Source organism: Pelecanus crispus, unplaced genomic scaffold (assembly GCF_030463565.1).
Source record: "Pelecanus crispus isolate bPelCri1 unplaced genomic scaffold, bPelCri1.pri SCAFFOLD_172, whole genome shotgun sequence".
Lineage (NCBI taxonomy): Eukaryota > Metazoa > Chordata > Aves > Pelecaniformes > Pelecanidae > Pelecanus > Pelecanus crispus.
The window spans coordinates 15,176-40,392 of NW_027461276.1; the positions used below are offsets into that span (position 1 = coordinate 15,176).

The following is a 25,217-nucleotide window of genomic DNA, read 5'->3' on the forward strand; positions in this document are numbered from 1 at the left end:
GGGAGCCAGCAGGTCCCTTCGCCTCCTCCCCAGCCCCACCTGCGCTGGCTGCCCGAGCAGCCCAGCCCTGCAGATGGTGGGTAAATCATGGCTGGGCACGGCACATGTGGGCCGGAATTGTATTTCCAAGAAAATGCTCTTTTCGCTTCCGGCAGCCTCAGCGCTCTCTGCGGAGCAGCTCGCTGGCCGGGCAGAGCCAGGCCCAGGCGCTGGCAGTGCAGCCTGGCCCTCCAGCAGGATGCTGGGGCAGGGGACTGTTAGCCTCCGTGCACCCTTAATCAGGCTGGCTTCAGTGTAATCTGAAATAATCAAATTAGAAAGAAACCAGTAATCAGCTCTGATCTCATCGTGTGTCACAGAGCCTAATTCTTGCTGATGGCGGAGCTGCCACCAGCGTCCCACAGGCAGGGGCTGCCCCGGTGACGGCGGGGCCGCCGTGGGGAGAACCAGCAAGGCATCGCGGGGTGGCTGCCTGCGCCGTGCCGATGGTGCTGCGGCAGGCTGCGGGGGCAGGAGCTGCCGAGGAGGGTGCAGTCAGAGCAAAGCTGTGCCCCCAGAGTCGTGCTGGCTGCGCTGGCAGCGCCGCGTGGGGCTGTGGGCTGCAAATGCCCCGGCTTCCATGGCTCAGGCATCCCGGCCCATCTCGCGCTGCATGACCTTCATTTAATCTAGTTAATGCCTAAAGTCTGCTCTGCAATCAGGCGGTATCAAACCTCCGCCTCCCCCCAAGTTAATAAACAGAAGGGGAAAATAACCAAAGATTAAACATTAATCTCCCCAGAGCCTAAAGGCTGGGGGGTGGGCGGGAGGGGACCTCCCACTGTGCTGCCCGGGTCTACGGGGCCGGGGAGAGGCCCCTCGCTGGGCACCCGAGGGTGCCCCGGCTGCTTCTGGCTCTGGGGACAGCCAGGATCGGATCCGGCTTTTAAGTAGCAGGGGAACCACAGCACCCCCCACCCCATCCCCGCGGGCAGGGCGCGAGGGGTGCCGGCGGGCAGCGCCGAAGGAGGCTCCCCCAGACCAGCTCAGAATCTCTCTTTATTATTTAAATCCATTATGTACAACGACCAAAAATAAAAAAACGCTTTTAAATTCTCTGCGATATGAAAACTACAAGCTCTGTACATCGACTGCCGTGAGTGCAAGAGTGAAGGATCATGGTCTTTGGTGGCTAGACTTGCGCCCACGCACGCCACAGAGACGCGCGTGCATGGCCAGCACCCCTGGCCCCTCCAGCCGCCCCTCTTGCCTCCCCGCCGGGACGGGGCGCTGGGGCCACGAGCTGATGCGGCTCACGGCAGGGTTCTGCCGTGGCGGTGACCGGAGCACAGGGTGGCTCTGGCTTCTGGCATGGGGCTGCGGCGTGGGGAGGCTGCACCAGCGGCGCAGCCAGCAGAAGCAGAGCCGTGCTCGGTGCTGTCCGGGCCGGCCCACGTGCTCTGCGGGGGACACCTAGGATGACCGCTAAAACATCTACATCACGCAGTGTAAACACAGCCCGGGAATGTCTGACTGCGCAGCCCGGCTGCAGACCCCTTCCCGAGGGGCTGCTGGGGACACACCGACCATGGGGATGGAGCGGGACGCGGGGGTGGGCGGGGAAGGGGAGTTGAAGTCCGTGAAAAAAAAGGCAGTGCTGGACATCCCCTCCAACGGACACACTGACGGGATTCCCGCCGGGCTGCTGTGCCCTGCAAGGCTGGGCTCCCCCAGCAGTGCTGCGGTCCGGATCGGTCCCAACATCCCAAAACATGAGGGGGGAGAACTGAAGACCTCACTTTGAGAAGTACCGCGTGGAACAAGACCCTCGCCCGCTGCACTGGGGGTCCAGTGGGCCCCGCTCGGCAGCAGCCAGGCCCCAGAGCACGACTACAAGCCATGGTTCCTGACTCCAGTAGTGGGAAGCAGCTTGCGCAGCGCGGCGGGGTCGGGAAGGGACACTACTCTAACCAGGACTGTTAACACGGTTGGCCCAAAGCGACACTGTAAGCAGAGCTCAGCTGCTCGGCAGAGCCACGACTCGAACACACATTGCTGACTACTGGCTCTGGAGGGGCGATGTGGGTCGGCTGCGGGGACCCCGGGCCCCTGCTCTCCCACGTGAAGACCCAGGAGGGCGAGGGGCAGCAGCCCCACAGCCCCGCACGTCACCCAGCCGCTGCCCGGGGTCGGCATCTCTTCGCGACACCCTTTCACTCGCTGCGGTGTTGGTGACCGGCATCTCCAGGCAGTCTGGAAACGGGACCACAGCGCAGGGCGAGGGGAATGCAGAGCCCGGGCTGAGCATCCTCCCAGGAGCCAGAGGTGGCCAGGCCCGGGTGAGCACGGTGAGGGTCCAGGCCGCAGCAGCCGGGTGTGGGGGCAGAGCCCTGCCCGGCGGCGCATCCCAACCCCGCAGGGACCCAGCACCCCTGAGGCAAAGATGCTCCCCCAAGCCGGGGAGAAGCACACAGAGGCTGCTCAGTGGGAGACCCATCTGCCCTCGGCTCCACCGCTTGGCACTCGTCACAGCAGGGGGACCCTGCCCGGGACCCCCAGGTCCTGGCACCGTGCCCCAGGGGACCTGCCAGGGCCTCAGGGAGGGGGGACCTGGACCCCACCAGCCCTGGGTACCTGCGCTCTGCCTGCCCAGGGAGACCCTGCCGCGGGCTCCAGCCCCCCCTGCTCTGCCCTCGGCAGCGGGCCCCGGGGGGCTGCCTCTCCCTCCTCTCCCAAAAAGCGAAGGCGCTGGGCAGAGCTTTCCGGGGATCGAGGTGGGCATGTGGTGGCTGCTGCTGTGGGAGGACGAGCCTGGAGGAGCTGCCAGCACCAGCCCGGCCCTGGGAGAGGCTGTGGGGTGCGAGGGCAGAGCATGGTGGGGCCTGGCCCCCAAGGAGCCGTTGCGGGGAGCCAGACTCCCCAGGGAGGCCAGGGTTTGGGCGAGGGCTCTGACCGGTCCTGCTGCCTCCAGGAGGGCGGGAGCTAGGGCAGATGGTGATGGAGCAGGGAAGGGAAAGCCCCGGCAGAGTCCCCCCTTGGGACAGTCAGCAGAGCCCTCTCCTCATCCAGCCAGGCCAGCTCTGGGGTTGCCCCACACCTGTCCCTGCTGTGCCCCCATGCCCGGAGCAGCCGGTCCATGTCCCCGGGCGCTGCCTCTCACCTCGTCTTCTCTCCGATGCAGCCAGGGCTGGGGGCCTTCGCCAGGTGCTCTGCCTCTCCTGCCGCCTCTGCTCTCCTGCCGCGGGTGCTGCTGGGGTGCCCGGGTCCCTCCTGCCTGTGCACGAGTGCTGCCGGGGGCTCACATATTGGATGGGAGTTTGGGTTTCCCCGTTTCCACCTCGGGGCTGAAGGCCACGGAGCCCTTGCGAGAGGGACCTGCTGCCTGCCTGGATGCAGAGACCGGGGACTGCGGGGTGGATGCTCCCGCCACGGAGCGGCTGGGTTGAGCCAGTGACCCTGAAGGCATCTGCTGCGGGTGTGCTGGCTGGCCTGGGATCCCCGGACATGGCTTGGCAAGGAGTCCGGCTACCGAGGGAGAGGATCTGCGGGCCAGGTTGCCTGCGGATTTCCTGCCCTGCTGCAAGGAGCTCCCGTCGGCTTGCTGGGCCACTTTATTGGGAAGGGAGGGCTGGGAGGCGGAGAGGAGCCGGACGTCCTGGGTGAGCCGCCCCACAGGCAGGCCCTGGATGCTCCTGTGCTTCACCAGCTGCTGGGGCTGCATCAGAAGAGAGATGTGGGAGCCGGTGGCTCGGGACAAGCTGTAGTGGAGCGTTCTCCCTGCCGGCAGTGCCTGCTCCGAGCTGGGGGACGGAGCCCCCGCCGCCTGCTGCAGCAGCGAGGTAGAGACCGAGGCACCCCGGGACTTGGAGAGCTGGGGCTGGGAGCCGGCCGGGGGTTGCTTGGCCGCCGGTGGCATCTCCCCCTTCTGTGCCGCGCGTGGCAGGGGCTGTGCCCCGTGGCTTGGTCTCTGGCCCCCGCTTTCCAGGGGCACCTGGGACTGGACCATGGGGGAGGAAGGCGAACCGGCAGCGGGCGTCTGGAGGTGGGACTGCGCGCCTGATGGGGAGCTCACGGAGGAGGGCCGGGAGCCCCCCAGGCTGGGCTGGGACCTGCGCACCTGCTTCGTGAGCAGTGTGGCCTCAGGTGAGAGCGGGCTGGAGATGGAGGAGGGCGGCAGGAAGATGTGAGCCTGCAGGCTGTGCTGGTGAGTCAAGGCAATGGCCACGTTGGTGGTGGCGGCGGCTGTCTGCAGGGGCGCGTGCACCAGCGGCTCCCAGATCACCGGCTTGCCGCTCAGCTCCCGGCCCATTGCCATCTGCTGCAGGTCCTGGATGTTGTGGGCCATGTCCTGGTCGTGCTTCATGATCTGCTGGATCATCTCGTTGTTCATGGGCCCCGCGCTGTGCTCGGCTCGCTTGCGGAGCAAGATGGAGTTCTTCTTCCCTGGGTGGGAGGCAGCAGTGTCACTGACCCTGGGAGCGCTGGCTCTCGGGGACACCGTGGAGGGCAGGGTGGCAGTGGGGAAGGGACAGTAAAACCTCACTGGTGTGCTGAAGGGAAGCAAGACCCTGGGGAGGGTCCGGGCTGGGGCAGAGGGAGAAGCAGGGACAAAACAGGGCAGTCCTGGCTCCAAAGGCTCCAGGCTGGGGGCTGGGGTCCTGCTTGTCCTCTGCAGGTGAGGGGGGGCGAGGACGAGCAGCTGGCCAACGCCAGACAGTGCAAATATGTGTGTGGGGGGGTAACAGCCCCCCCGGGGAAGCCTGTCCTACAGCATTGCCCGTATCTCGCCTGGGAGGAGAGCAGGATCCTGGAGGCAGGCTCCTTCCCTGTGCTCCCCCTCATCCTCACTGTTGGGGACCCATGGGGCTGGGGTGCCATGATTCATGGGGTCTGTGATGCTGTCACCCATGGGGCTGGGGTGCCGTGGCCCCTGGAAGCAAGCGCAGAGGCAGCCGTGCTGGGCCCAGGGGCTGTTCCTCACCTATGCGGTCCAGCCGGTCCATGGCCACCGTCTCAAAGGCCCTGCGCATCATGGGATACTCCTCCAGCACCTCGTTGAAATTATCCACTGACAAGGAGTAGAGGCGGCAGTACGTGTCAGCTCGCACGCTGGCCGTCCGCCTGCCCCGTGTCAGCAGGCAGATTTCTGCAGGGAGACAGGTTTGGGTGTCAGGATGACGCAGCCGTCCGTCCCCCTCCCAACAGCCTCCCCAGATAATGGCAGCCGGAGGCGGGGACAGGACTGGCCGGTACTCCCACACCCTGCACAGAAACAGAGCTTGACTCAGGAGGAGAGATAGACCCGGGAGTTCGGACAGCCACGGCCGTGCCCTCGGCCAGGCACAGCCTTTTCCTCCCTCCCTGGGCCATGGGGACATCCCTGGGCACGGCTGCTGTGGTTGCCCAGCCTGTTTCTCTCCCAAACCTGAGCTTGTAGCCTATAAACTGGATCAGGTGCTCTGCTCTAAACCACCCTCCTCTCCAGCCAGAGGCGGGGTGGGTGGATGCCCCCTCTGCCCAAGCCAGACAGAATTCAGGGCTCTGACTGCCGGCCTGATTCGATCTGCTGGACAAGGTGCCCCACAAGAACAAGGGTGGTGGGCTTCTGAGCCCCAGAGCCCGGTGCGAGGTGGCTGCCAAGCCTTTGGCACTGGGCAAGAGCGGATGGGCAGTGGCTGCAGCAGGCAGAAACATCAGGGATGCCCCTGCTCCTGCCCCCGGCAGCTCTTGCTCCCTCTGCTTTCCGGATCTCCCAGCCCAGCCTCACCCCCAAAGTAGGAGCCATCAGACAGCTTTGTCTCCTTGTTGCCCTTGGTGAGGATGCTGACCACCCCGTGCTGGATGAAGTACATCTTTTTGCCCACGGTGCCCTCGCGGATGATGAAGTCCCCGGGCTGGAAGACCTCAAAGCGCAGCTTGGTCAACATGGCTGTCACAAAATTGGGGTCCGCATTGGCAAACAGGGGCATGTTGGCCACCAGGTTGCGGCAGTTGAAGTTGATGATCTCCTGTGGGGTGAGGAGCGGGTCAGCGGCGACATCGCCAAGCCTGAGCCCAGCAAGCACCGGCCCCCTTTCCCCAAGTCACCAGCACTGGGGTGCCTGCCTGTACCTCTTTGAGCGGCTCACTGAGCTCCCCCAGGATGTTCTCCTCGTCGAACATCTTGCCCTGGTAGCGGTGCTCGTAGTACTCATGGATCCGCTGGCGCGTGTCCCCAGGCAGCTTGTGGAATGACATGTACTGCTCCACTTGCTTGTACTGTGGGGACAAGGCAGAGCCACACTGGGCTGCGCTGAAACAAGCTGCACCACGCCAGAGCCCGGCGGCCCTGCCGGCCAACGCTTTCCCTCTCCTGGGCAGTGAGAAGCAGCCACTGCCGGAGTGGGGATCCAGCCACCCCTGCTCCAGGGCCCCGTCTCAAAGGACACCTCTGGGGCGGAGGATAGAACCCCTGTGCATTCAGGGCGCAGAGGGTCCCAGGGCAGAGGCGAGGTGGGGGGCCTCACTATGCTCGGGTGAACCCCAACATCATGAACGGGGTGTCTCTATCCACACGGGCAGCCTGGCCCGAGTCCCCCGCTCCCCGGGTGAGTGGCAAGGGCAGAGATCAGGGCAGGAACCTGCAAGGCAGGGCAGCCCGTGCCCAGCAGGTTTTGGAGCTGGACCCACTCGTGCCAGGGCATCTTCCCCCAGTACTCAGGCACTCACTACCCCACCCGGCTGACCTTCTCCTGGTACTGGCGCCGGGATGAGTCCAGTGACTGGATGAGGGCGGTGGCGTGGCCGATGAACATGGCGTAGCAGGTGGCCCCCACGATCATGCTCAGCATTGTGAGCCAGACGTCGGTCATGCCCTCGGGCGCCTGCTGGCCGTAGCCAATGCAGAGCATGTGGCTCATGGCCTTGAACAGGGCGTGAGAGTACTGCTTGCCCCAGGAGTCGTTCTGCAGAGGAGGGAACAGCGGCGCTGGGGTATCTGTTGGAAGGATCTTGCTGCACTGAACTCTCTGGTCCTCCCTCCCCAGAGCCAGTGAGTCCAGAGCCCCAGCAAGGAAAAGGTTTCTGACATGTCCAAGCCCAAAGGGCAGAGCTCTGCTCCGGGAAGAGGCACTGGGGACTGTGCAAAGCCCTGAGCCGGCACCCGCCCCTGCTCAGGGGAGGAGGCAGGAGCCCCACTGCCCTGTTCCCTCCTGGCAGGGCACGAGGGATTCCCCTGGCTGCTCCGACTCCAGCAGCAGCCAAGGTGGGCTGAGATGGGAAGGTGATGCAGAGATTCCCTCTATCCCATCTCATTGCTGCTGCAGGGCTGTGACCAGAGAGATGCTGCTCTGCAGCACGTGGATCCAGCCTTAGAGTACGAGATGTGTAACCAAACCCTCTCCTCCCCGCCCCAGGCAGATGCACGGCCGGTATCGCCCCTGCCCGGGGCACTCACCACCATGCGGTTCATGGACACCCAGCAGTCCTTGGGGAAGTCTTGCAGCATGGGCACCAGGAACTGGAGGCAGCCGTCCCAGTGACACAGCAGCAGCATCATGCCGATGAGGTTGAAGATCCTCACCACAGCACTGGCCAGGTCGTACGTCATATGGAAGATCTGGGGAAGAGGCAGGAGTGGAGCTACAGAGAAACTCTTTTCCCAGGACAGCCCTCTGAACCCCTGCTCTCCAACCAGCTGTACCCCACAGCCAGGGACCCCTGACCTGGCCCAAGACCCTGACCAGGGGCCTTGGACCCCCAAGGGGTTCTCACCTCCTCCCACTGGTGGATGTAGCGGATGAGCCGTGAGAGGCGCAGCAGGCGCAGCAGGCTGAGGATCTTGGTGAAGCGGACAATGCGCAAGGCCCGGGCTGTCTTGTAGACGTCTGAATCCACCTGGGTCTCCAGGTCAACAATGAGGAAGATGTAGTCAACCGGGATGGAGGAGATGAAGTCGACCAGGAACCAGCTCTTCAAGTACTTCATTTTGATGGTGTGAGGGTCAAGGATGATCTCTGTGTTGTCCTCCACCACAATGCCTGTCCGGAAGTTCAGCACCAGGTCAGCCAAGAAGAAAGTGTCCGAAAGCACATTGAAAACGATCCAGGGCGGGGTGTTCTCATCCTTGAAGAACGTGATGCCCACAGGCAGGATGATCAAATTCCCCACCATCAGGAGCAGCATGATGAGGTCCCAGTAAAACCTGCAGGGAGGGAGCACAGGGGATGGAGCAGGGCAGGGAGAAGTGGGGAGAGGCAGGACACAGTGGTTAGAAAACTAACCCAGGATCAAAGCTAGAGCCCAACACAACGTGGGGAGCCAGGCGCTCAGGACACAACACACGTGCCTGCCCGCACACATGACTAAGACCCTTCTGCTTGGCTGGGACACACGCAAGTATATGTGTGCGGAGAGGAGCAATTCCGGACCGGCTCTTGAGGCAGAGCAGGGCCAAGGGTCTGGAGGAGCAAACATCACCCTGTGTATGTAGGACCGGAGGGCTGTAGCTCAAGGAACTTGGCTGTCGCTCCTCCCTTTCCTCATGGCATGGCAGTGCATGCACACGTATGCCCCCGCCCCAAACTTGACATCTGCCCTGTGAAAAACTCAGGGAGGACGTGGGCTTTGCTCCCTGGAGCTCCCTGTCACCCGCTGTCTCCCTGCCACCACCTGGGCTGGCTTAGCAGGATTTAGAATAAGCTTTGCTGGTTATGCAAACCGAGTGCCGAGCTCCTGGGGCGGCCGAGGGACTCAGGGGCCAGGCAGGCGGTCGGGATCGTAGCACGGGCGACCAGGCAGCAGCCAAGCAAAGGTAGACAAGTGCCGTCACCACAGGAAAGGTGGGAGGAACACGTCTAGCCCCAAAGGGGCTGCTTGTGAGCAGTGGGCAGGAGCTACACAGCCCAGGGCCTGCAGGACACCTTAATCCATCTCCTTTTTCTGAGAGTGGACAAGCTTAGAGGCTTCGCAAGAAAGCCGAGAGACACCGAGCAGCAGTTGATTAGCGTTCGGTTGTGCCGTGAAATTCAGCATCCCCATTCACATGCAAATGCGGCTGGGATGTTTTCAATGGCACAAACGCATGTAATGCCTTTCTTCAGGAGGCCTGCGGCGGCTCCTGCAACAGCTTGGTGGGCTCCCAGGCCTGGAAAAGCAAGTGCAGCTCCCACCTTTGGGTGCCCACCCTTAGCCCCGGCCCCGGTCGTGGGCATAGACCCGAATCTCCAAAGGTGATCCAGGGCAACTCCTAGTGTCTCGTGGATCTGGACTGGCTTTTGCACGTGACAAGAAGCCTGCGGGCGTTTCATTCCCTGCATCCTCAGTGGGACACAGGCACTGGGCTTTCTGCAGGCGGCGGGGAAGAGGAGGGAGGAGAAGTCCTGGCACCACGTGAGGCTCCTTCAGCAAGAGAGCACCAGAGCCTGGCAGGGAGGGGAGCCCCACCTCTCCGGGGAGCTCCCCCAGGGCGAGGAGCCTTGCACAAATTAACACCTCCTTGCCCACAGCCAAGGTTTGCTGGGGCAGGCAAGTTGATGCCAGGCAAGGCAGAAGGGGCCTGACCTGGCCAAGCAATCGCCTCCTGCACGCCCACACCGCGCCCCGAGACATGCCACACGCCGAGCGGGGAAACCGCCTGCCCCCCACAGCTGCCTGAACCCGCCAGGAGCTCTTGATTCAGATTTAGGCTTAAGCTCTTTAGGGCAGGCCCTGTCCTTTACTCTGTGTCAGGCCGAACACGCGGGGACCTGATCTTAGTGGCCTTTATGTATCCCCATAATGTGATAAACACCAGCATAATCCCGCCGGCTGTCCACCTGCCAGCTCGCTTCATGTCACCTTCAGCGCAGGGCACTGGCTGCGCAAGCCACTCCTGCCGAGCTCCGGCACACAAACTTTGGGGCGGCTTCCCTGGGAAAAGGGCTCGAAGGGCTTGCGGCCCTCGGTGCCGTGCTAGGGCAGCGCGGGGGAGCCGGCACACGCGGGAGGTTGGGGCCCAGCAGCGAGGGGAGCTGGCTACAGGTGCTGGGGACCTGCAGCAGGTGCCAGCCCCGTGCCAGGGTGCCTTGCCGGGCTGGGGACATCGGCCGTGTCACAGCTTGCTGCAGGAGATGACTGCCTGGCAGCTTCATCCCCCGTAGAGAAAGCCCACCCTATATGACTCAACATCCCCGTGACACCCAGTTCCTCCCACATCATCGGTCCCCGAGCTCTCCCTGTGATCCCGGTGACACCATGAGCCAGGCCCGGCTCCTCGCTGGGTGCCCTGCCCGTGGAGACGGAGCCCGTGCTGGGCAGGCCCCGCGGGCAGCTCCTGGGGCCCGTGTCCCCGTGGGGACGGCGCGGCTCCTCGCCAGACGCAGGAATTAAAAACAGCGTCGAGAAGGAGCGGGAGGAAGCTTTGGGAGGAGGCAAAGACAGGCAGCCCCCGTCTGCTCCTTCGCACGCCCAGAGCCGGGGCGGCGGAGGTCCCCGGCTCGGCCGGGCTGCCCCGGGCCCAGCGGGAGCCCCGAGGGCCCGGGGGTGCGGGGAGGGGCTGAGGCAGCAGAAAGTTGCCGGTGCTCCCCGTGGGGCCGGGCGCGGGATAACCCGCGGGTGGGGAAGGGGCCGGGGTAGCGCGGCCCCGGGCGCGGTGAGGGCCGGCCCCGCGGCGGCTGCGGCGGGAAGCCGCAACCCCCGGCCCGGTGCGGAGCCCCGGGGCCCGTCACTTGTTGCCCCCGACGGTCGCTGGCGGCGGGGCCGGGCCGGGCCGGGCGGCGGGGCCGCGCTCAGCACCACGGACAGCGGGGCCGGGGCGGGGCGGCGGCACCGGGGCCGGGGCGGGCGCGGGGCCCGGGGCCCACCTGAAGTCGCTGTAGGGGTGGATGATCCAGGCGCCGGCCGACTTCACCCGCTGCCGCTCGATCTCCACGGCCCGGTGGCTGCCGAACATGCGCAGCGAGAACTTGTTCACGGCGGGCTGCAGCATGGCCCCGAGCTGCCGCTGCACGAACGTGCCCGCCGCCGCCGCCGCCGCCGCCTCGCCCTCCGCCACGATCTGCTCCGCCGCCGCCGGCGAGGCCGGGGCCGCGCCCGCCGCCCCCGCGGGTGCCCCCGCCGCCTCCCCGTCCAGCACCGGCGCCTTCTCCCGCGGCTCGGGGCTCCGGCCCGGCGCCGCGTCCATGCCGCCGCCGCCGCCGCCGCCGCTCCTCACGTTTCCTTCAAACGCCCTTGCCCGGGCGCCCTGCCCGCCGCCCCGCCGCACATGCCCGGCCCCGGGCGGGCGCTCGCTCGCCGCCCCCGGCCTCTCGGTCACCGGCCGCGCTCGCTCGCCGGCGCCCGCAGCTCCGCCGGCGCCCGCCTGTTGCGCTCGGCCTGGCGCGGGCGCGGCGGCCGGGCCCCGCCGCCAGCGGGGAGGCGCCGGCGGCACCGGAGCGGCGGCGCGCCCAGCAGCGAGGCCCGGGCGGCGGCGGCGGCGGCGGCGGCGGCGCGGGACCCCGCGGCGGGCGGGGCGGGGCGGGGCGGGGTGGGCGGGGCTCCGAGGGCGACGGCCGGCGCCGCGCCCCGCCCCCGCCCCGCCCCCGGCCCCGCCCCGCCGTGTGACGCAGCGCGTGCGTGCGTGCGTGCGTGCGTGCGTGGTGCGTGCGTGCGCGACGCCGCGGCGAGCTGCGCGCGGCCTGGCGGGGACCCGGATCGGCGGCGCGGCGGGGCGCGGCGCGGCGGCAGCGAGCGGCGGAGCCGGAGCAGCTGGAGCGGGGCCCGGGACTCCCGGGGGCCCACGGCCGCCATCACGGATTTCCTGTGGGACAAGCGCACCGGGCTGGCTGCGAGGACGGTGCGGCGCGGGGCGCGGCGGGGCGGGGCGGGGGTAGGCGTAGGCCGCGGCCTCCGTGGCTGGCGGGGGCGGCCCGGGGCCGTGCGGGGCAGGCCCGGGCCGGCGGCTCCTGGCGGGGCCGCGGCCGCAGCCCGGCGGCCCGGGCGTTTCCGGGGGAGGCGCTGGCGGGGCCGGCCGGGCCGGATGGGCCGAGGAGGCCGCGGCCGGGCCCTGGGGCACCGGGGCGGGAGGTTCCCCACCCGCCGCCCCTTCCCGCGGCCCCGGTCTCTCCCGGTGGTCGGGCCCCGACCCTCGCTTCGGTGGCCGGGCCCCGGGCGCTTCCGCTTTTGGCGCTCGGCGCGGCCCCGTGCGGGGTGGAGGCTCCGCCCGGCGGCAGCGGAGCAGGGCAGCGAGCGCGGCCGCCATCATCGTCCCCAAACCGGTTCCAGACCTGCTGCGAAACGCCCCGGTGCTGGCTTCGCCTGCCCGTAAAGAGGGTGCCCGGCCTTGGCGGGCCGCCAGCGTCGCCTTCGCACCCTGCCTTTAGCGAGCGGCTGGAGACCGGGCCCCGGGCCCGCACTCGGTGCCCGCCGGGGGCACAGCGGGACCTGGCTGCGGAGCCGCCGAACCGGGGGGAACCGTGAGCGGCCCCACCGAGCCCGGCCTGGCTCTGGCGGGTGAAGCTTGCTGGGGTATAACGAGGCCGTGCCCCCGGGACACAGCATCACCGGGGGCGGTTTTGCCTTTTGGAAGCCCTGCCTGTAACGTCAGCGTAGGGCTGGGTGTGGGAGGGCAGCCCGGTGCGTCAGGGTACCTTTTTGGGGGAAAATAATCACCAGTGGGAGGCCTGTGGACACAGGGAGCTCCAGCTTCTGGCCTGTGGAGGCGAGGCAGATTGAGGTGCTTGATGCTTTGGAACCAAAATACGTGCAGGGAATGTCTTAGAGTTGTGGAGTGAGGTCTGGCGATGGGAGCGGGATCCTGCGAACTAGCACTTCAGGGTTGGGACCCGGTGTGCCATCTCACCGAGGGATTTTCTCCTTCGTTCTTGACTCTCACGTCCCACCAGAGAGGTAGAGGTGAGCACTTCTTCCCTCTGAGGTAGGGTCTACAAGGCTTCCTTAGCGCCTCTGTACGTGGAAAGGGTGGTTTTGCTCCCTGGATGCTGTAGGGCCCTCCCTGCTTGCAGTGGGGAGTGTAGATGTCTCTTGCTTGGCAGTAAACCAGAGACATCTCTTCATGAGCTGCCTGCTTGGGTGTCTCCAGTAATAGAATCATAGAATCGTTTAGGTTGGCAAAGACCTTTAAGATCATCCAGTCCAACCATAACCTAACACGACCAAGTCCACCACTAAACCAGTTAAGGGGAGAGTAGTAATTTCATGTTTCCTGGCTTGGTGGCTGGATTATTTTTTAATGAAAGTAAAAACTAGGAATCAGTAAGATTGGAAAGGATCTCTAAGATCATCAGTCCAACCATCAACCTAACACCCCCATGCCCACTAAACCATGTCCCCAAGTGCCACCTCTGCCTGTTTTTTGAACCCCTCCAGGGATGGTGACTCCCCCACCTCTCTGGGCCGCCTGTTCCAATGCTTGGCCACTCTTTCCATGAAGAAATTTTTCCTAATATCCAATCTAAACCTCCCCTGGCGCAGCTTGAGGCCATTTCCTCTTGTCCTATCGCTAACTACTTGGGAGAAGAGACCAACACCCGCTCAGTGGTGTGTAAGGACTTTGGGCTGAGCACCGGTGACATCCTGAGCTTTGTTTCACCCTCTTTCAGTTTTCTTTGGTGGTGCTTCTCTCCTTCCCAGGGAGCACGTTAGTTTAAAGAGAGAAGGTGGAAGCCTCAAAGGTGCAAATGCAGCTCCTGGAGCTGTGACTGGTAGAGATGGGCATGAAGAGGGGAAAGTCACCTGGAAAACAGAACCGCGGCAAGCAGAGCCGGTGTGGGCGGTTGCATCCTCTCTCGTACAGGGTTCTGGAATCTCTCAGAAGTTTGTCCCCTCCCTCTCAACCTCCACCTGCACACTCGGCCATGCTGCTGATTGCTGCCCCCCCTCCTTGCCCTAGCAGCTCCTAGGCCACTGCCAATCTGCACTGGTTTCTCTCCCTGGCAATTGCCTCACAAAGTCATCACCGTCTCTTGTCCCTGTAGATGCCTCACTCAAGAAGGTACCGCTCGTCGGAGCGCAGCAGCCGAGGCAGCTATCATGAGCGCTACAGAAGTCGCAAACACAAGAGACGGCGGACACGGTCGCGATCGAGCAGCAGCGAGCGTGACCGTCGGCACCGTCGGGAAGACAGTTACCATGTTCGATCCAGGAGGTGAGTCTGCAAGGACGAGGCGGGACCTCGAACCCTGCGGTGTTTCTCCAGCTCGGCTGGAGGCCGCTGTGGTCAGCCCAGCTTCTGGGTGGCCTGGGCCCTGTCTCTCATGTGCTCTGAGCTGTAACTTCACGGGCAGTGTTCGTAATCGAATTCCCTCGGCTTGCTTCCCCTCCCCAGCTACGACGACCACTCAGCAGACAGGAGGGCCTACGACCGGCGTTACTGTGACAGCTACCGGCGGAACGATTACAGCCGTGAGCGAGGGGAAGCCTACTATGAACCCGAGTACCGTCACTCCTATGAGTACCGACGCTCCCGGGACCGCGAGGGCAGCTACCGGAGCTGCAAAAGCAGCCGGCGTAAGCACAGGCGGAGGCGGCGCCGCAGCCGGTCCTTTAGTCGCTCCTCATCGGTGAGTATCCTGCTGTGCTGGGCCTCCCCTGTAACCTTTCTCTCCCAGGTGGCGAGCTGGGTAAGTAGAAAACTCACTTTCTAACGCTCTCTCGGACTCAGCTTGAGAAATGCGTAGAAAGCCTTTGATGCAGACAGCAGTTCCTGTCCACCATCCTGATGCGCCTCAGCAGTGGCTGCCCTGTGCCAGCTGGGCACAGGCAGCTCAGACCCTCTCTCAGTGTTGCCCGCTCGGAGGTGGGAGGAGGACAGGCATGCCTTGCGAGGCTGGCGTGTCCCCCGGGGGTGGTGCTGCAGTCCTCAGCTCCTTTATCCCTGCAGAGCGCTGCTTTTGTTCGGTGATGCTCATTAAGAGCTGTCTAGGAACCCCAGCCAAGCAGTCTTTTGTGCAAGGTTTGTACAGAACGTTCAGCTGATCCTGGTCCCAGAGAGCTCGGTCTGCCTGCGACAGGCAGCTTGGTCCCCGTGGTCCCCGGTTCGGGCCTGTGTTCTGTGGCAGGAAGCCCCTTGTCTCAGAGGGTTAGGTCCTGCGTCAGAGCAGGATCCTTCTGGGTGGGCCCAGCTGCTGGGGGATGTCGTGCGAGGGGCTTTGCAAAGGAGCAGAGCTTGTGGACCGGTCAATTCAGGTGGAGGCAGCAACCATCACAGGCTCTTCCCAGCAGTGTCCCTGGCTTTCTCTTCTTGTCTGTTCTGCTGTTCACCTTCCACTTCTGTTAGACCCCAGACACGTTCTCTGCTCTGTGTGTGGAGCTCTCAGTGTTGTCTGGTCTGTTCTGGCTGTATGTCCAGGGATGGGATTGTGGGCTGGATTTGGGTCCCAAGTTTGCTGGCCGGTTGCTCCCAGGTGTGGGGATACTTAGCTGAAGAACTGAAGGCAGGATTTTTCTCTTCTCTGGCATAAACCTCTTATCTGGCTCATCCCAGGCTGTCCCTATTCCCTGTTGGGCCTCTGCTTCTCTCCTGGAAGTTAGTCCTTCCAGGATCAGCTTCTTCGGGGGAGGGTCTAGGAAGAAGTGTCACGTCTTCCCCCAGGCAGTCACTCGTAAATTCTCTCTGGTTTTGGATGGATCGTTGTACCGAGAGTTGCTTCTGAAATCTCTGAATTCATCTTTTCCTGAGTGTTGGGGCTGGGGGAAGCTATGTGGGTGGTTGTTGGAACGGGATGGGGAGTGCCTGTGTGGGGCAGCCTGGCCCTTTGCTTGTGCAGGACTTCCCAGCACCTGCCTTCTGCTGCCTTTCCTCAGTGGCTGCTGTGGGGCTGCAGCGAGTCTCTCCCCGCGGCCACTGAGTGCCCGGCTGCAGCGTTGTGCTTCGGCGTGCTCTCTTGGCATTATCCAGGACTCGAAGGCCAGTGCCGTTCCTCTCCGAGCCCCCCTAGGAGCGAGAGCAGCTGGCCCCTTCCACTGCCCCTCCGCTAGCCCTTGTTCTGACCGTCTCTGCTCTCACACTGGTTCGGGTGGGGCTGTTTGTAGGTTCTTTTTTTTTTTTCTTTTTTTTCTTTTTTTTTTTTTTGCTACAACGAAAAGCAAACTGTTTTTTTCTTTTCTGAGCTAGTGTGTTGTATCTTGACATGTTCCCTTGCAATATCCCTATCGTTATATATTCCTCTGTGCCGTATGAATTGGCTGGGAATCTCCTCCTGCAACCCCTCCTCAAACAACCATGTGAATTTCCAAACCAACCAATGCGTGACGCTGGCTGCTGCGCTGGTTTGAAAATCTGATTGGTGAATGATGAATTCCCTGTCTGCCTGGGCCAGCAGCGGAGTCGACAGAGCAGCAGAAGGGCCAAGAGTGTGGAGGACGACGACGAGGGGCATCTGATCTATCGCGTCGGCGACTGGCTACAAGAAAGATGTACAGCCAAATCGTAACATAATTTAGCTCTCTAGTTAAGCTCCCATCGCAGTCGCAGATCTGTCTTATCTTTCTGTTTCATTTTATTTTCATTGTTTATTAAAGAGAAACCCTCTCCTTTTCCTTCCCCTTTTGTTAAAGCTACGTTTATATTTTGTATTGTTACTGAAGTGCCAGGGAACTAGGGCAGTTGCCTTGTGCAGCCGGTGTCAGCCTTCCGCTGCTCCGGTCTCTCAAGCTGTGTGCAGGTTAGGTGTTGCAATGCATTCTCCTCTGCCTTGTGTATGCGCTGCATCCAGGTCATGCTCACTCTCTCATCTACCTTCCTCTCTTTCTCTCCCTCCCAGATGAGATTATTAGCACCTTAGGGGAAGGCACGTTCGGCAGGGTGGTGCAGTGCATCGATCACCGGAGGTACGTCTGCTCCTGGGACAGGGAGGGACATGGTGGTGAGGGAAAAAGAGAGACCACAGCTGGTGACAGGGCCTTTTGTGCTTAACATGGGAGTCTGGGGGCGAAAATGAGTCTCTCGGTTTTGCGGTGTTCCTCTGCTGGTCTGGGCACTCGCCCTCTTGGGTCGCCCGTGTGTTGGAGAGGGGCCAGGGGAGCCTTGGGGCTGTTTGCAGGGAGGGAAAAGGCCCTGCTTTGGCAGGCACCCCTTGATAATGGCCACTTCTGGCTTGAGCACGGGTGGCAGAAGGCTGTGCTGCACAACCACAGGAGAAGGCTGGATCAGAAAGCCCTTCTTGCAGGGCACAGGCTGACCCAGCTCAGGGGTGATCTTGCACTTTCTTCCTGTTTCTCCCCAGGGGTGGTGCACGTGTCGCTCTCAAAATCATTAAAAATGTAGAGAAATACAAAGAGGCTGCTCGACTGGAAATTAACGTGCTGGAGAAAATCAACGAGAAGGATCCTGAGAACACGAAGTGAGTGTGCTTTTGGCGTTATTGCCTTAGCGCAGTTGCAGGGATGGGATGAGAGAGTACTTGATGTTGCGTGACTGAATTCGGCTGTAGCTAGTTTTTGGAGGCATATGGGCTTGCTGTGGGATACGGACTGAGCAAGGAGAGGAGGAGCCTGGGGCAGGGATAACTTAGCTGAGTGGTGCATGCAGATTTGTCCTGAATCAGAATTTTTTCTCTCAGTCTTTGTGTCAGGATGTTTGACTGGTTTGACTACCACGGCCACATGTGCATCTCCTTCGAACTGCTGGGGCTCAGCACCTTTGATTTCCTGAAGGACAACAACTATCTGCCTTACCCCATCCACCAAGTACGGCACATGGCCTACCAGGTGTGCCAGGCCGTGAAATGTAAGTGTTCACTGCTCTTCTCTCCGCTGGTCCTTGACTGACCTGGGGAGCTGTGAAGCTCCCAATGTCTGTGCCAGTTCCGCAACTGGTGGCCCAAAGCAGCGAGTTTTTGCTGCGGTGCTGCTGTGCCAGTTCTGAGACTGAGCCTTCCTGCCCCTCCAGCGGTGAATGCGTGCTTGGAACGAATCCTTTTTCTTTTCCTGATTGTATTGTTCTCTGATGCATGTGGGCTGGCAGTAGCTCGGGGCACTTCAGCATCCACCTCCACACACGCGTTCTGGTGATCGATATGATAAATCTTTGTGCTTCTGCCGAAGCATCTTGGCCTGGGCTAGCCTGACTGTTCACACCCAGTTCTAAATGTGGGCTAAACTGGTGCCAGTATGAGCAAACTGAATTAATCATGCCTCTCTCAGCTTCTGTTCCATCACCCCGACTCTCTTTGCTTCCTCAGTTCTGCATGACAATAAACTCACTCACACTGACCTCAAGCCAGAGAACATCCTCTTCGTGAACTCTGACTACGAACTCTCCTATAACCTGGAAAAGGTAACAGCACTGCCTTGTGTTAGAGGTCTTCTCTTGGGTTCTTGGTGTCCCTGACCTTATCAGCAGGTGGGAGGAGTCGGAACGTGGCCCCAGGAGACACAGGGTTGACCAACAATGTTCATGCACTTGTTCAGGGCCTATATCCTGCATGAACAGCCTGTGCAGTCTGTAAGTGAGCCATAGGGACTGCAGGCTTACCTGCTTGATGGTGAGAGTTTGTTTGGGGGCTGTGCTAGCACCAACATACCCTCCGAAGCCTTCCCCTCCCATGGTGCCCTGTGGCAAAGCCTCCGCTGTGTAAGGAAGGGGCTAAGTCTGCATCTCGAAACTCCCGAGTAACTGATACCACTCTCTCTCGTGAAGAAGCGGGATGAGCGGAGCGTGAAGAGCACAGGCATCAGAGTGGTGGACTTCGGCAGTGCCACGTTTGATCACGAGCATCACAGCACGATTGTCTCTACCAGGCATTACCGGGCCCCGGAAGTCATTCTGGGTAGGTACCGCTTGGTCGTTCCCACAGAGGCGGGCGTTCACCTCAAGGGCACTGGGTGCTGCCTGCTGGATTAAGGAGCATTTTGCTTCCACGTCATTCAGTAGCTGTCTGGGGTTTACCCTGGGAGATGAGAAGTGCTTTATGTAACATGCTCTACTCTGTTTTCTGGGAGGGTCAGCAACTTACAAGTTGGTGTTTCGGCATTGCTACCGGCTGGGAGCAATTGCCACCAGCGTATCGGGAGCCTGGCTGGAATGGGAATTGTTTTTCCAGTTGTTTATTTGTTTTTAAAAGGGCGAGGGAGAGGGATTTGGGATCTTAGGCCATAACTGGATCTTTTATTTAAAAAACATTGTTTTTTAGAGCTTGGCTGGAGCCAGCCCTGTGATGTGTGGAGCATTGGCTGCATCATCTTTGAGTATTATGTGGGTTTCACCCTGTTTCAGGTGAGAACTGTATGCTGTATGGCTACCTCACAAGTGATGAAAGAGGATGCTGGCTGTTGCCCAGTACAGCCAGGAGCCTCTGGGACTGATGGGGTTCCCTCCATCACGGCAGTCTTGTAGAGACGACTGAGGTGTTGCCCAGCAAGGGGTTCTGAACTGGGGAGGAACACCCAGGGCTGGAGGTAGAACAACTGGAATCTGTTCCATGCCTTCCCTTTACGTTTATCTCTCTCAGACACATGACAACCGGGAGCACCTGGCCATGATGGAGAGGATCTTGGGGCCAATTCCTTCTCGGATGATCCGGAAAACAAGGTGAGCAAGGCCGGCAGGGCACCGCAGGCTTGCCAGCTCTCTCCTGCTTCCCATGTAGTGGTTCTCTCTGAGGGATCGAGCTTTGAAGTTGCCTGCTGAGCCAGTTGTCCATGCTGCTGCAGTGTCCTGAGCACCATGCACTGCCAGGGCTGGCACGTTGCTGTTGCTGCAAGACATTTTGTGCTTGGGTGTAACCTGTTCCCACCTCTTACTCTGACAGGAAACAGAAATATTTCTACCATGGCCGTCTGGACTGGGACGAGAACACCTCTGCTGGCCGCTATGTTAGGGAAAACTGCAAGCCGCTGCGGGTAAGGCGGGGTGGGCAGGAGCATCCGGTTGCTTTATCCTTTTCTCATTGCAGAGTCTTAGAGTGCCTGCCCCAGTTGTGAAGATTCTTCCTGTGGGCAAGGTTGGGCCAATGAAAGGGTCAGACCAGTGTCTTCCCGAGGAGCCTTGGCTTTCCCAGACATAAACTAGGAAGACTGCATCAACCTGAGCTTAATCTGGAGTGGAGGAGGAGGAGGGCACAGAGACCTCAGGAAGTGCCTGGGAAAGATGGCGGGGTGGGGAAAGCTTGGCAGTTCCATGCTTGGTAAAGCAGCCCAGAGTTCAGGTCTAGGAGGAGTGATGGTCTGGACAAACCGGTCTTTGCCCAGCTTAGCCGTTCAGCCCAGGGAAAGTACTGTGATGGGAGAGGGTGCAGCGTCCTTGGCCCTAACCTCTCCCCTCCATCTCCCCAGCGATACCTGACCTCTGAGGCTGAGGACCATCACCGCCTTTTCGACCTCATTGAGAGCATGCTGGAGTACGAGCCGTCCAAGCGCATCACCCTGGCCGAAGCCCTCAAGCACCCCTTCTTTGACATGTTGGAGATGGAGCCGAGCACAAAAATGTGGGACTCTAGCAGAGACATCAGCCGGTGACGCCACAGGTGCCAGCCTGCCCTCAGATTCTAGCCCCCGTGGAGGCCTGTGTGATTTCTATTCAGACACTTGGTGCTTTTTTTTTATACATGAGAAGAACTCCCTGGACATGTTTGTAAAGCTGTTAATATGTGAGATACTGTAAATAGCCCATATTCTATATTGGCCTCTGAGCACCACAGGCCTGACCTCCTGCTGTTGCTGCTGCCATTATTGTGAGGCGAGGGGGCCTGTATGTCCATATTGTAAATACCTCTGTTCACGTGTTGCTTTGTCTCCTGTTCTCTCCTGCCCTCCTTGCTGTAAATACTCCAGGACTCACAGCTCTCTGTAGCTTATCTGTTTCCTTGTAAGTTATGAAACTGGTGGGACTGCATGGGAATTATTTTTTGGATCAATGTCATAGCCCATCCCCACACCAGAGTTTTATAAGAATTTTGTACAGTCTTTGTGAAAAATAAATATGAAGTGAATAAACCACCTGGTCTGGGTTTGGACCAGCAGCAGCCCCTCTTGGGGCTGTTCTGCTGCTTGGTTGTGCTCCTGGTGCGCAGCGGCTGTATACTGCACCCTGCGGAGGGAAGGCAGGCACATCCTCTTGTTGTGGGGTGAAAGGTACTTCATGGTGCAGGGACCTTTGGTAATGAAGCGAGCTCCATCCACCTGCACCACTCCCAAGTCTGTGCCTTCTTGGCTCTTACCAGCTCTGCAGCAAGGCTGGGGCCTTGGCTTGGGCTTTTCCATGGGAATTGCTGGGGATGTTTCAGACCTGATGGCAGCTCTGTGTAGATGCCTTGCCAGCGTGTCTGGGAGAGTCTCACTGGCGTGGTGTCGGTAACAGAGCAGACATGCTCATGGTCTGTTCTGCAGGAGCTTATCGCTTTGCCATGGCACCACCTGTGGCAGACTGTGGCTGGGCTCTGGCGGACTGTCATCACGCAGAGGGATAAAGGAAAAGTCTGGCTTCACCCGGAGTTAGTGTGGGAGAGTCTCAGGAGGGGTGACATTGAATCATCTTCATGAGCTTGTGATCCTAATTTCAAGAGCTTGGGCTGGAAGCTTTCATCTGCCACCTGTGGTCGCCTGGCTGGCAGCAGCCAGCGGGTGATGTGTCGCCAGGGAGCGAAAGCAGGGGAAGACCGTGTCCTGCTGCGCGGGTAGCCAGCCCTGGGTGAGTATGGAGGAGAATTAGATTGACCAAATAACACCTGCAGTCTGTCTCAGACTTTAAAAAAAAAAACCCAAATCCCCACCAATGTCCAAAACCTGAATCCACAGCTTTTACTTTCCCATTGGAAAGCACAGCTCAAAGTGCCGGCTGTCTGGGTTGAAGTGGGAGTTCACAGATTTGTGTGTAACTTTGTAAGTCTGTGTTCAGATGCTAAAGAGTGTTTTTAGCAGAGAGGTGCAGTTCCTGCGAAGCACTGAGAGCTGGGGCGGGAACTCGAGGCAGGTACAGCTGGGTGTCCTGTGCTCGCTCAGGAGGCTGAGGAATCCCTGTTTGGGAGGGAGCGTCCGTATGCTGTCCACATGCAGCTGGCAGTTGATGGCATCAGGGATCCCTATAAATAACTGGTCCAGGAGACAGAAAAATTAAATTCCCCAAGCTGCTTGTCGTGCCGCAAATTCTTCCCTGTTTTCTTTCCATGGAGTCTGCTGCACGGCTGGTTCGGGTGGGCTCCTGAAACAGCTGCTCCGCTGCAGCCCTGCCGGCCTCCCCGAGGGTAAAGCCTGGGGGGTTCCACGCCGGCCGGAGGCGAACGGCACCGCGGCCGCCCCGGTAAGAGGCGGGAGCCCAGCCGAGGGGTTTGGACGTGAGGCCTCAGGGGGACCCGCAGGAGGGGCCTGCGCTCGCCGCAGGCCGGGCTGACCGGAGCCATCGCTGGGGAGAGGAGCCGGCCCTGGGCGGGGGACCGGAACGGGGGGGACAGGGGGGCCCGGCCCTGGGATGGGGCACCGGGAACGCGGGGGGACGCGACGGGGCCCGGGCGGCGGAGAGCCCCGGCCCCGGCCCCGGCCCGGCGTTGCCATGGGGACGCTGTTGCCATGGGGACGCGCTCCCGGCGCGCCCTGCGCTGGGCGGGGGGAAGTGCGCCTGCACGTGACCCCGGGACATGTGGCCGCATCACGTGCCCGCTTCCGGCCGCGCGTGCGCAGAGACCCCCTGCAGTCGGGCTCCCCAGAGCGGCAGGCGGGGTCGGTGACGTCACGGAGAGACGGCCAATCGGCGGCGGCGGGGCGGCGGCGGCTGAGGGGAGTGAGGCGGCGGCGGCCCCGGTCCCGGCCCCGGCCCCGGCCCCGGTCTCGGTCCCGCCATCGCTATGGCCCAGCGCGGCGGCCCCGCGGTGCTGCCCGACAACCCCTTCCAGGTGCGTCCCGTCCGGGGGAGGGGCAGGGGCGGCCCCGGCCCGGCCCCGCCCCGCCCCGCCCCAGTCCCCACCGGCCCCAGTCCCCACCGGCCCCGTCTCTTGCAGGACCCGGCGGCGCTGCAGCCCCGGCCCGGTCCCGAGCGCGCGGCGCTGGACGCCTACAACCCCTTCGAGAGCAGCGCGGTGAGCCGGGCGGGCTGCGGCGGGGCCCTCCCCGCGGCGAGCGGCGCCTCACCGCCCCCTTCTCCTTCCTGCAGCCGCCGCCGCCGTACCAGGCCCCGTCGGCGGCTCCGTCGCCCCTGCCATCGGCCGGCATGGCCCCGCCGCAGGCGGCCGCGCAGCCCCCGCGGAAAACCAGCCCCACGGAGCCCCGGAACTACGGCTCCTACGGCACGCAGGTACCGGGGCGGGGAGGCGGCCGCTCGGCCGCCGCGGGGTGGGCCGGGGGAGCAGGCGGGAGCCCCAGGGCCTGCGCTCCCCCCGCAGGCCTCGGCGGCAGCCGCCACTGCTGAGCTGCTGAAGCGGCAGGAGGAGCTGAACCGGAAGGCGGAGGAGCTGGACCGGCGGGAGAGGGAGCTGCAGAACGCGGCCCTCGGCGGCGCTGCAAGTGAGTGGCCTGCGGGGCCGGGGAGGGACGGCGGCCGCCTTCCCCTCGGCCCCCCCGGCACGGGCACTGCTGCTCTCTCCTTCTCGCCTCCTTCCCTCTGCAGCGAGGCTGAACAACTGGCCCCCGTTGCCGTCCTTCTGCCCGGTGAAGCCTTGCTTCTACCAAGACATCCCTGTGGAGATCCCTGCTGACTTCCAGAAGACCGTTTCCACCATGTATTACCTCTGGATGGGTGAGTCCCTGGGGGAAAGCTAAGGGCAGATCCTGGGAGGAGGTAGAGGAATGAGCGTTCTGCGTGCGAGTGAACGCTGCTGCTCTGGAGAAGTCACAGTTAATGCGCAGTGCCCAGGTCTAGGGGGCTGAGCCCTTGGTGGGGCAGGGGGAACCTTGCTTGCGTTGCCTGACCGATGTCCTCTCTCAGCCAGCACCATTGCTCTCTTCCTGAACTTCTTGTCCTCGCTGGCCTGGTTCTGTGTGGACCCCTCGTCCGGTTCTGGGTTCGGCCTCTCCATTCTCTGGGCTCTCCTCTACACACCCTGCTCCTTTGTCTGCTGGTATAGGCCGATGTACAAAGCTTTCAGGTGTGTATCTGCTTGAGCTCCCCGGCCAGCAAAGTGGCGGGGTGGGATGGCCGCAAGGCTGGTGCGTGAAGCTGGGGAGACTGGGCTGCTCAGTAGAACAGGCCCTCGCCCTGAGTGCGGCACCGATGGTGTCCTAGCTCCTTGTGTGGCCTTTGGGTCTGGGGGATGTGGTGATTCTGTGCTGAGCTTCTGGCTGAGGACCAAATCTTGCTTTGGATGGGGCTCTTCAGAGGTCACAGGAATGTGCTTTCCTGTGGGCCTTGCTGTTGGAGATCCCTGCGCTGCCTTATGCCTCTTCCTCAGATTTCTCCTTGCTTTAAGCCCCTTAACCAGTGGCTGCACCTCTGGGGCCTGCGTGTTCTCCTTGCGTCCCCCGCTTCGAGGAAGGTTTGAGAATTGTTTTCCATTGCCTAACCTCGCCTGTCTCTTTCTCCCAGGAGTGACAGTTCGTTCAACTTCTTTGTCTTCTTCTTCGTCTTCTTTGCCCAGAACGTGGTGTACGTGCTGCAGGCGATTGGCATACCAAACTGGGGATTCAGGTGCGCGTTGTGCTGACCCTGGGGAGCCCTGGCCACCCCGGAATGGGAGGCAGGTGGGGAAGAGGGAACCCGTGGGAAACCACCTCTTGTTTTGCAGCGGCTGGATATTGAGCCTGATAGCACTGCGGACGAACACAGCCGTGGCTGTGATGATGATTCTGGTGTCCTTGTTCTTCACAGCAGTGGCTGTGTTGGGCATCATTATGCTGAAAAAGGTGAGTTTGGATCGAGCCTCAGGGCCGGAGCACCCCTTTGGGAGGATGAAGGTGGGTTTGGCAGGCGCAAGGGCACAGCTCTGTTCATCGGGGGCCTGGAACGGGGCTGGCGCGCTGACCCTGAGCCTGCCGCTCTCTTCCAGATCCACTCTCTGTACCGCCGGACGGGCGCCAGCTTCCAGAAAGCGCAGGAGGAGTTTGCTGCGGGGGTCTTCTCCAACCAGGCGGTGCGCACCGCGGCGGCCAACGCTGCTGCGGGTGCCGCCACCAATGCCTTCCGGGCACCCTAGCCGGGCGGGGGCCCTGGCTTCTCATCACACGTGGGCTCTTTCTAAGGAAGAGGAAATCCAAGTTGCACTTTCATTGGATCCCCGTGTGTCTGCATCAGCTGTCAGAGGCTGCCTCATCCCAGCTTGGAAGTGCTGGTGCCTGAATCGTCTGCTGCTCTAACCCCTTTCCTCACGGATGGAGGCTGTTCTGGTTTGCGCCGGTCCCTTTCCCTCAGTGGACTGGGA

The 25,217-nt window shown here is 62.0% G+C and overlaps 3 protein-coding genes across 6 annotated transcripts; 2 read left to right on the plus strand and 1 right to left on the minus strand.

Annotated features, from left to right (window-relative positions):
* Positions 1–289: 289 nt before the first annotated feature.
* Positions 290–11,119, minus strand: LOC104033349 (potassium/sodium hyperpolarization-activated cyclic nucleotide-gated channel 3-like). The gene is made up of 9 exons (XM_075727347.1): positions 10,800–11,119; positions 7,732–8,161; positions 7,415–7,576; positions 6,705–6,923; positions 6,091–6,237; positions 5,747–5,987; positions 4,961–5,125; positions 3,282–4,422; positions 290–299 (listed from the first exon to the last, which is right to left on the minus strand). Exons 1-9 carry the CDS (start codon positions 11,117–11,119, stop codon positions 290–292), a joined length of 2,835 nt encoding a protein of 944 aa, XP_075583462.1.
* A 581-nt stretch (positions 11,120–11,700) lies between these two features.
* LOC142596890 (dual specificity protein kinase CLK2-like) lies at positions 11,701–20,862 on the plus strand. 4 transcript variants are annotated; one of them, XM_075727356.1, is made up of 13 exons: positions 11,701–11,770; positions 13,911–14,080; positions 14,261–14,495; positions 16,254–16,350; positions 16,698–16,764; positions 17,160–17,276; positions 17,496–17,662; positions 18,117–18,211; positions 18,575–18,704; positions 19,068–19,150; positions 19,386–19,465; positions 19,686–19,776; positions 20,209–20,862. In XM_075727356.1, exons 2-13 carry the CDS (start codon positions 13,911–13,913, stop codon positions 20,389–20,391), a joined length of 1,515 nt encoding a protein of 504 aa, XP_075583471.1. In that variant the 5' UTR covers positions 11,701–11,770; the 3' UTR covers positions 20,392–20,862. The 4 variants fall into 4 exon arrangements, with proteins under 4 accessions (XP_075583471.1, XP_075583470.1, XP_075583472.1 ...); XM_075727355.1 differs by lacking the exon at positions 11,701–11,770 and adding an exon at positions 12,463–12,828; XM_075727357.1 differs by lacking the exon at positions 11,701–11,770 and adding an exon at positions 12,463–12,828 and having other exon boundaries at positions 16,257–16,350.
* Positions 20,863–22,712: 1,850 nt separating this feature from the next.
* LOC142596892 (secretory carrier-associated membrane protein 3-like) lies at positions 22,713–24,992 on the plus strand. The gene is made up of 9 exons (XM_075727359.1): positions 22,713–22,760; positions 22,866–22,943; positions 23,018–23,158; positions 23,247–23,367; positions 23,471–23,599; positions 23,789–23,948; positions 24,386–24,487; positions 24,585–24,702; positions 24,846–24,992. The coding sequence occupies exons 1-9, from the start codon at positions 22,713–22,715 to the stop codon at positions 24,990–24,992; spliced, it is 1,044 nt and encodes a 347-aa protein (XP_075583474.1).
* Positions 24,993–25,217: the final 225 nt, after the last annotated feature.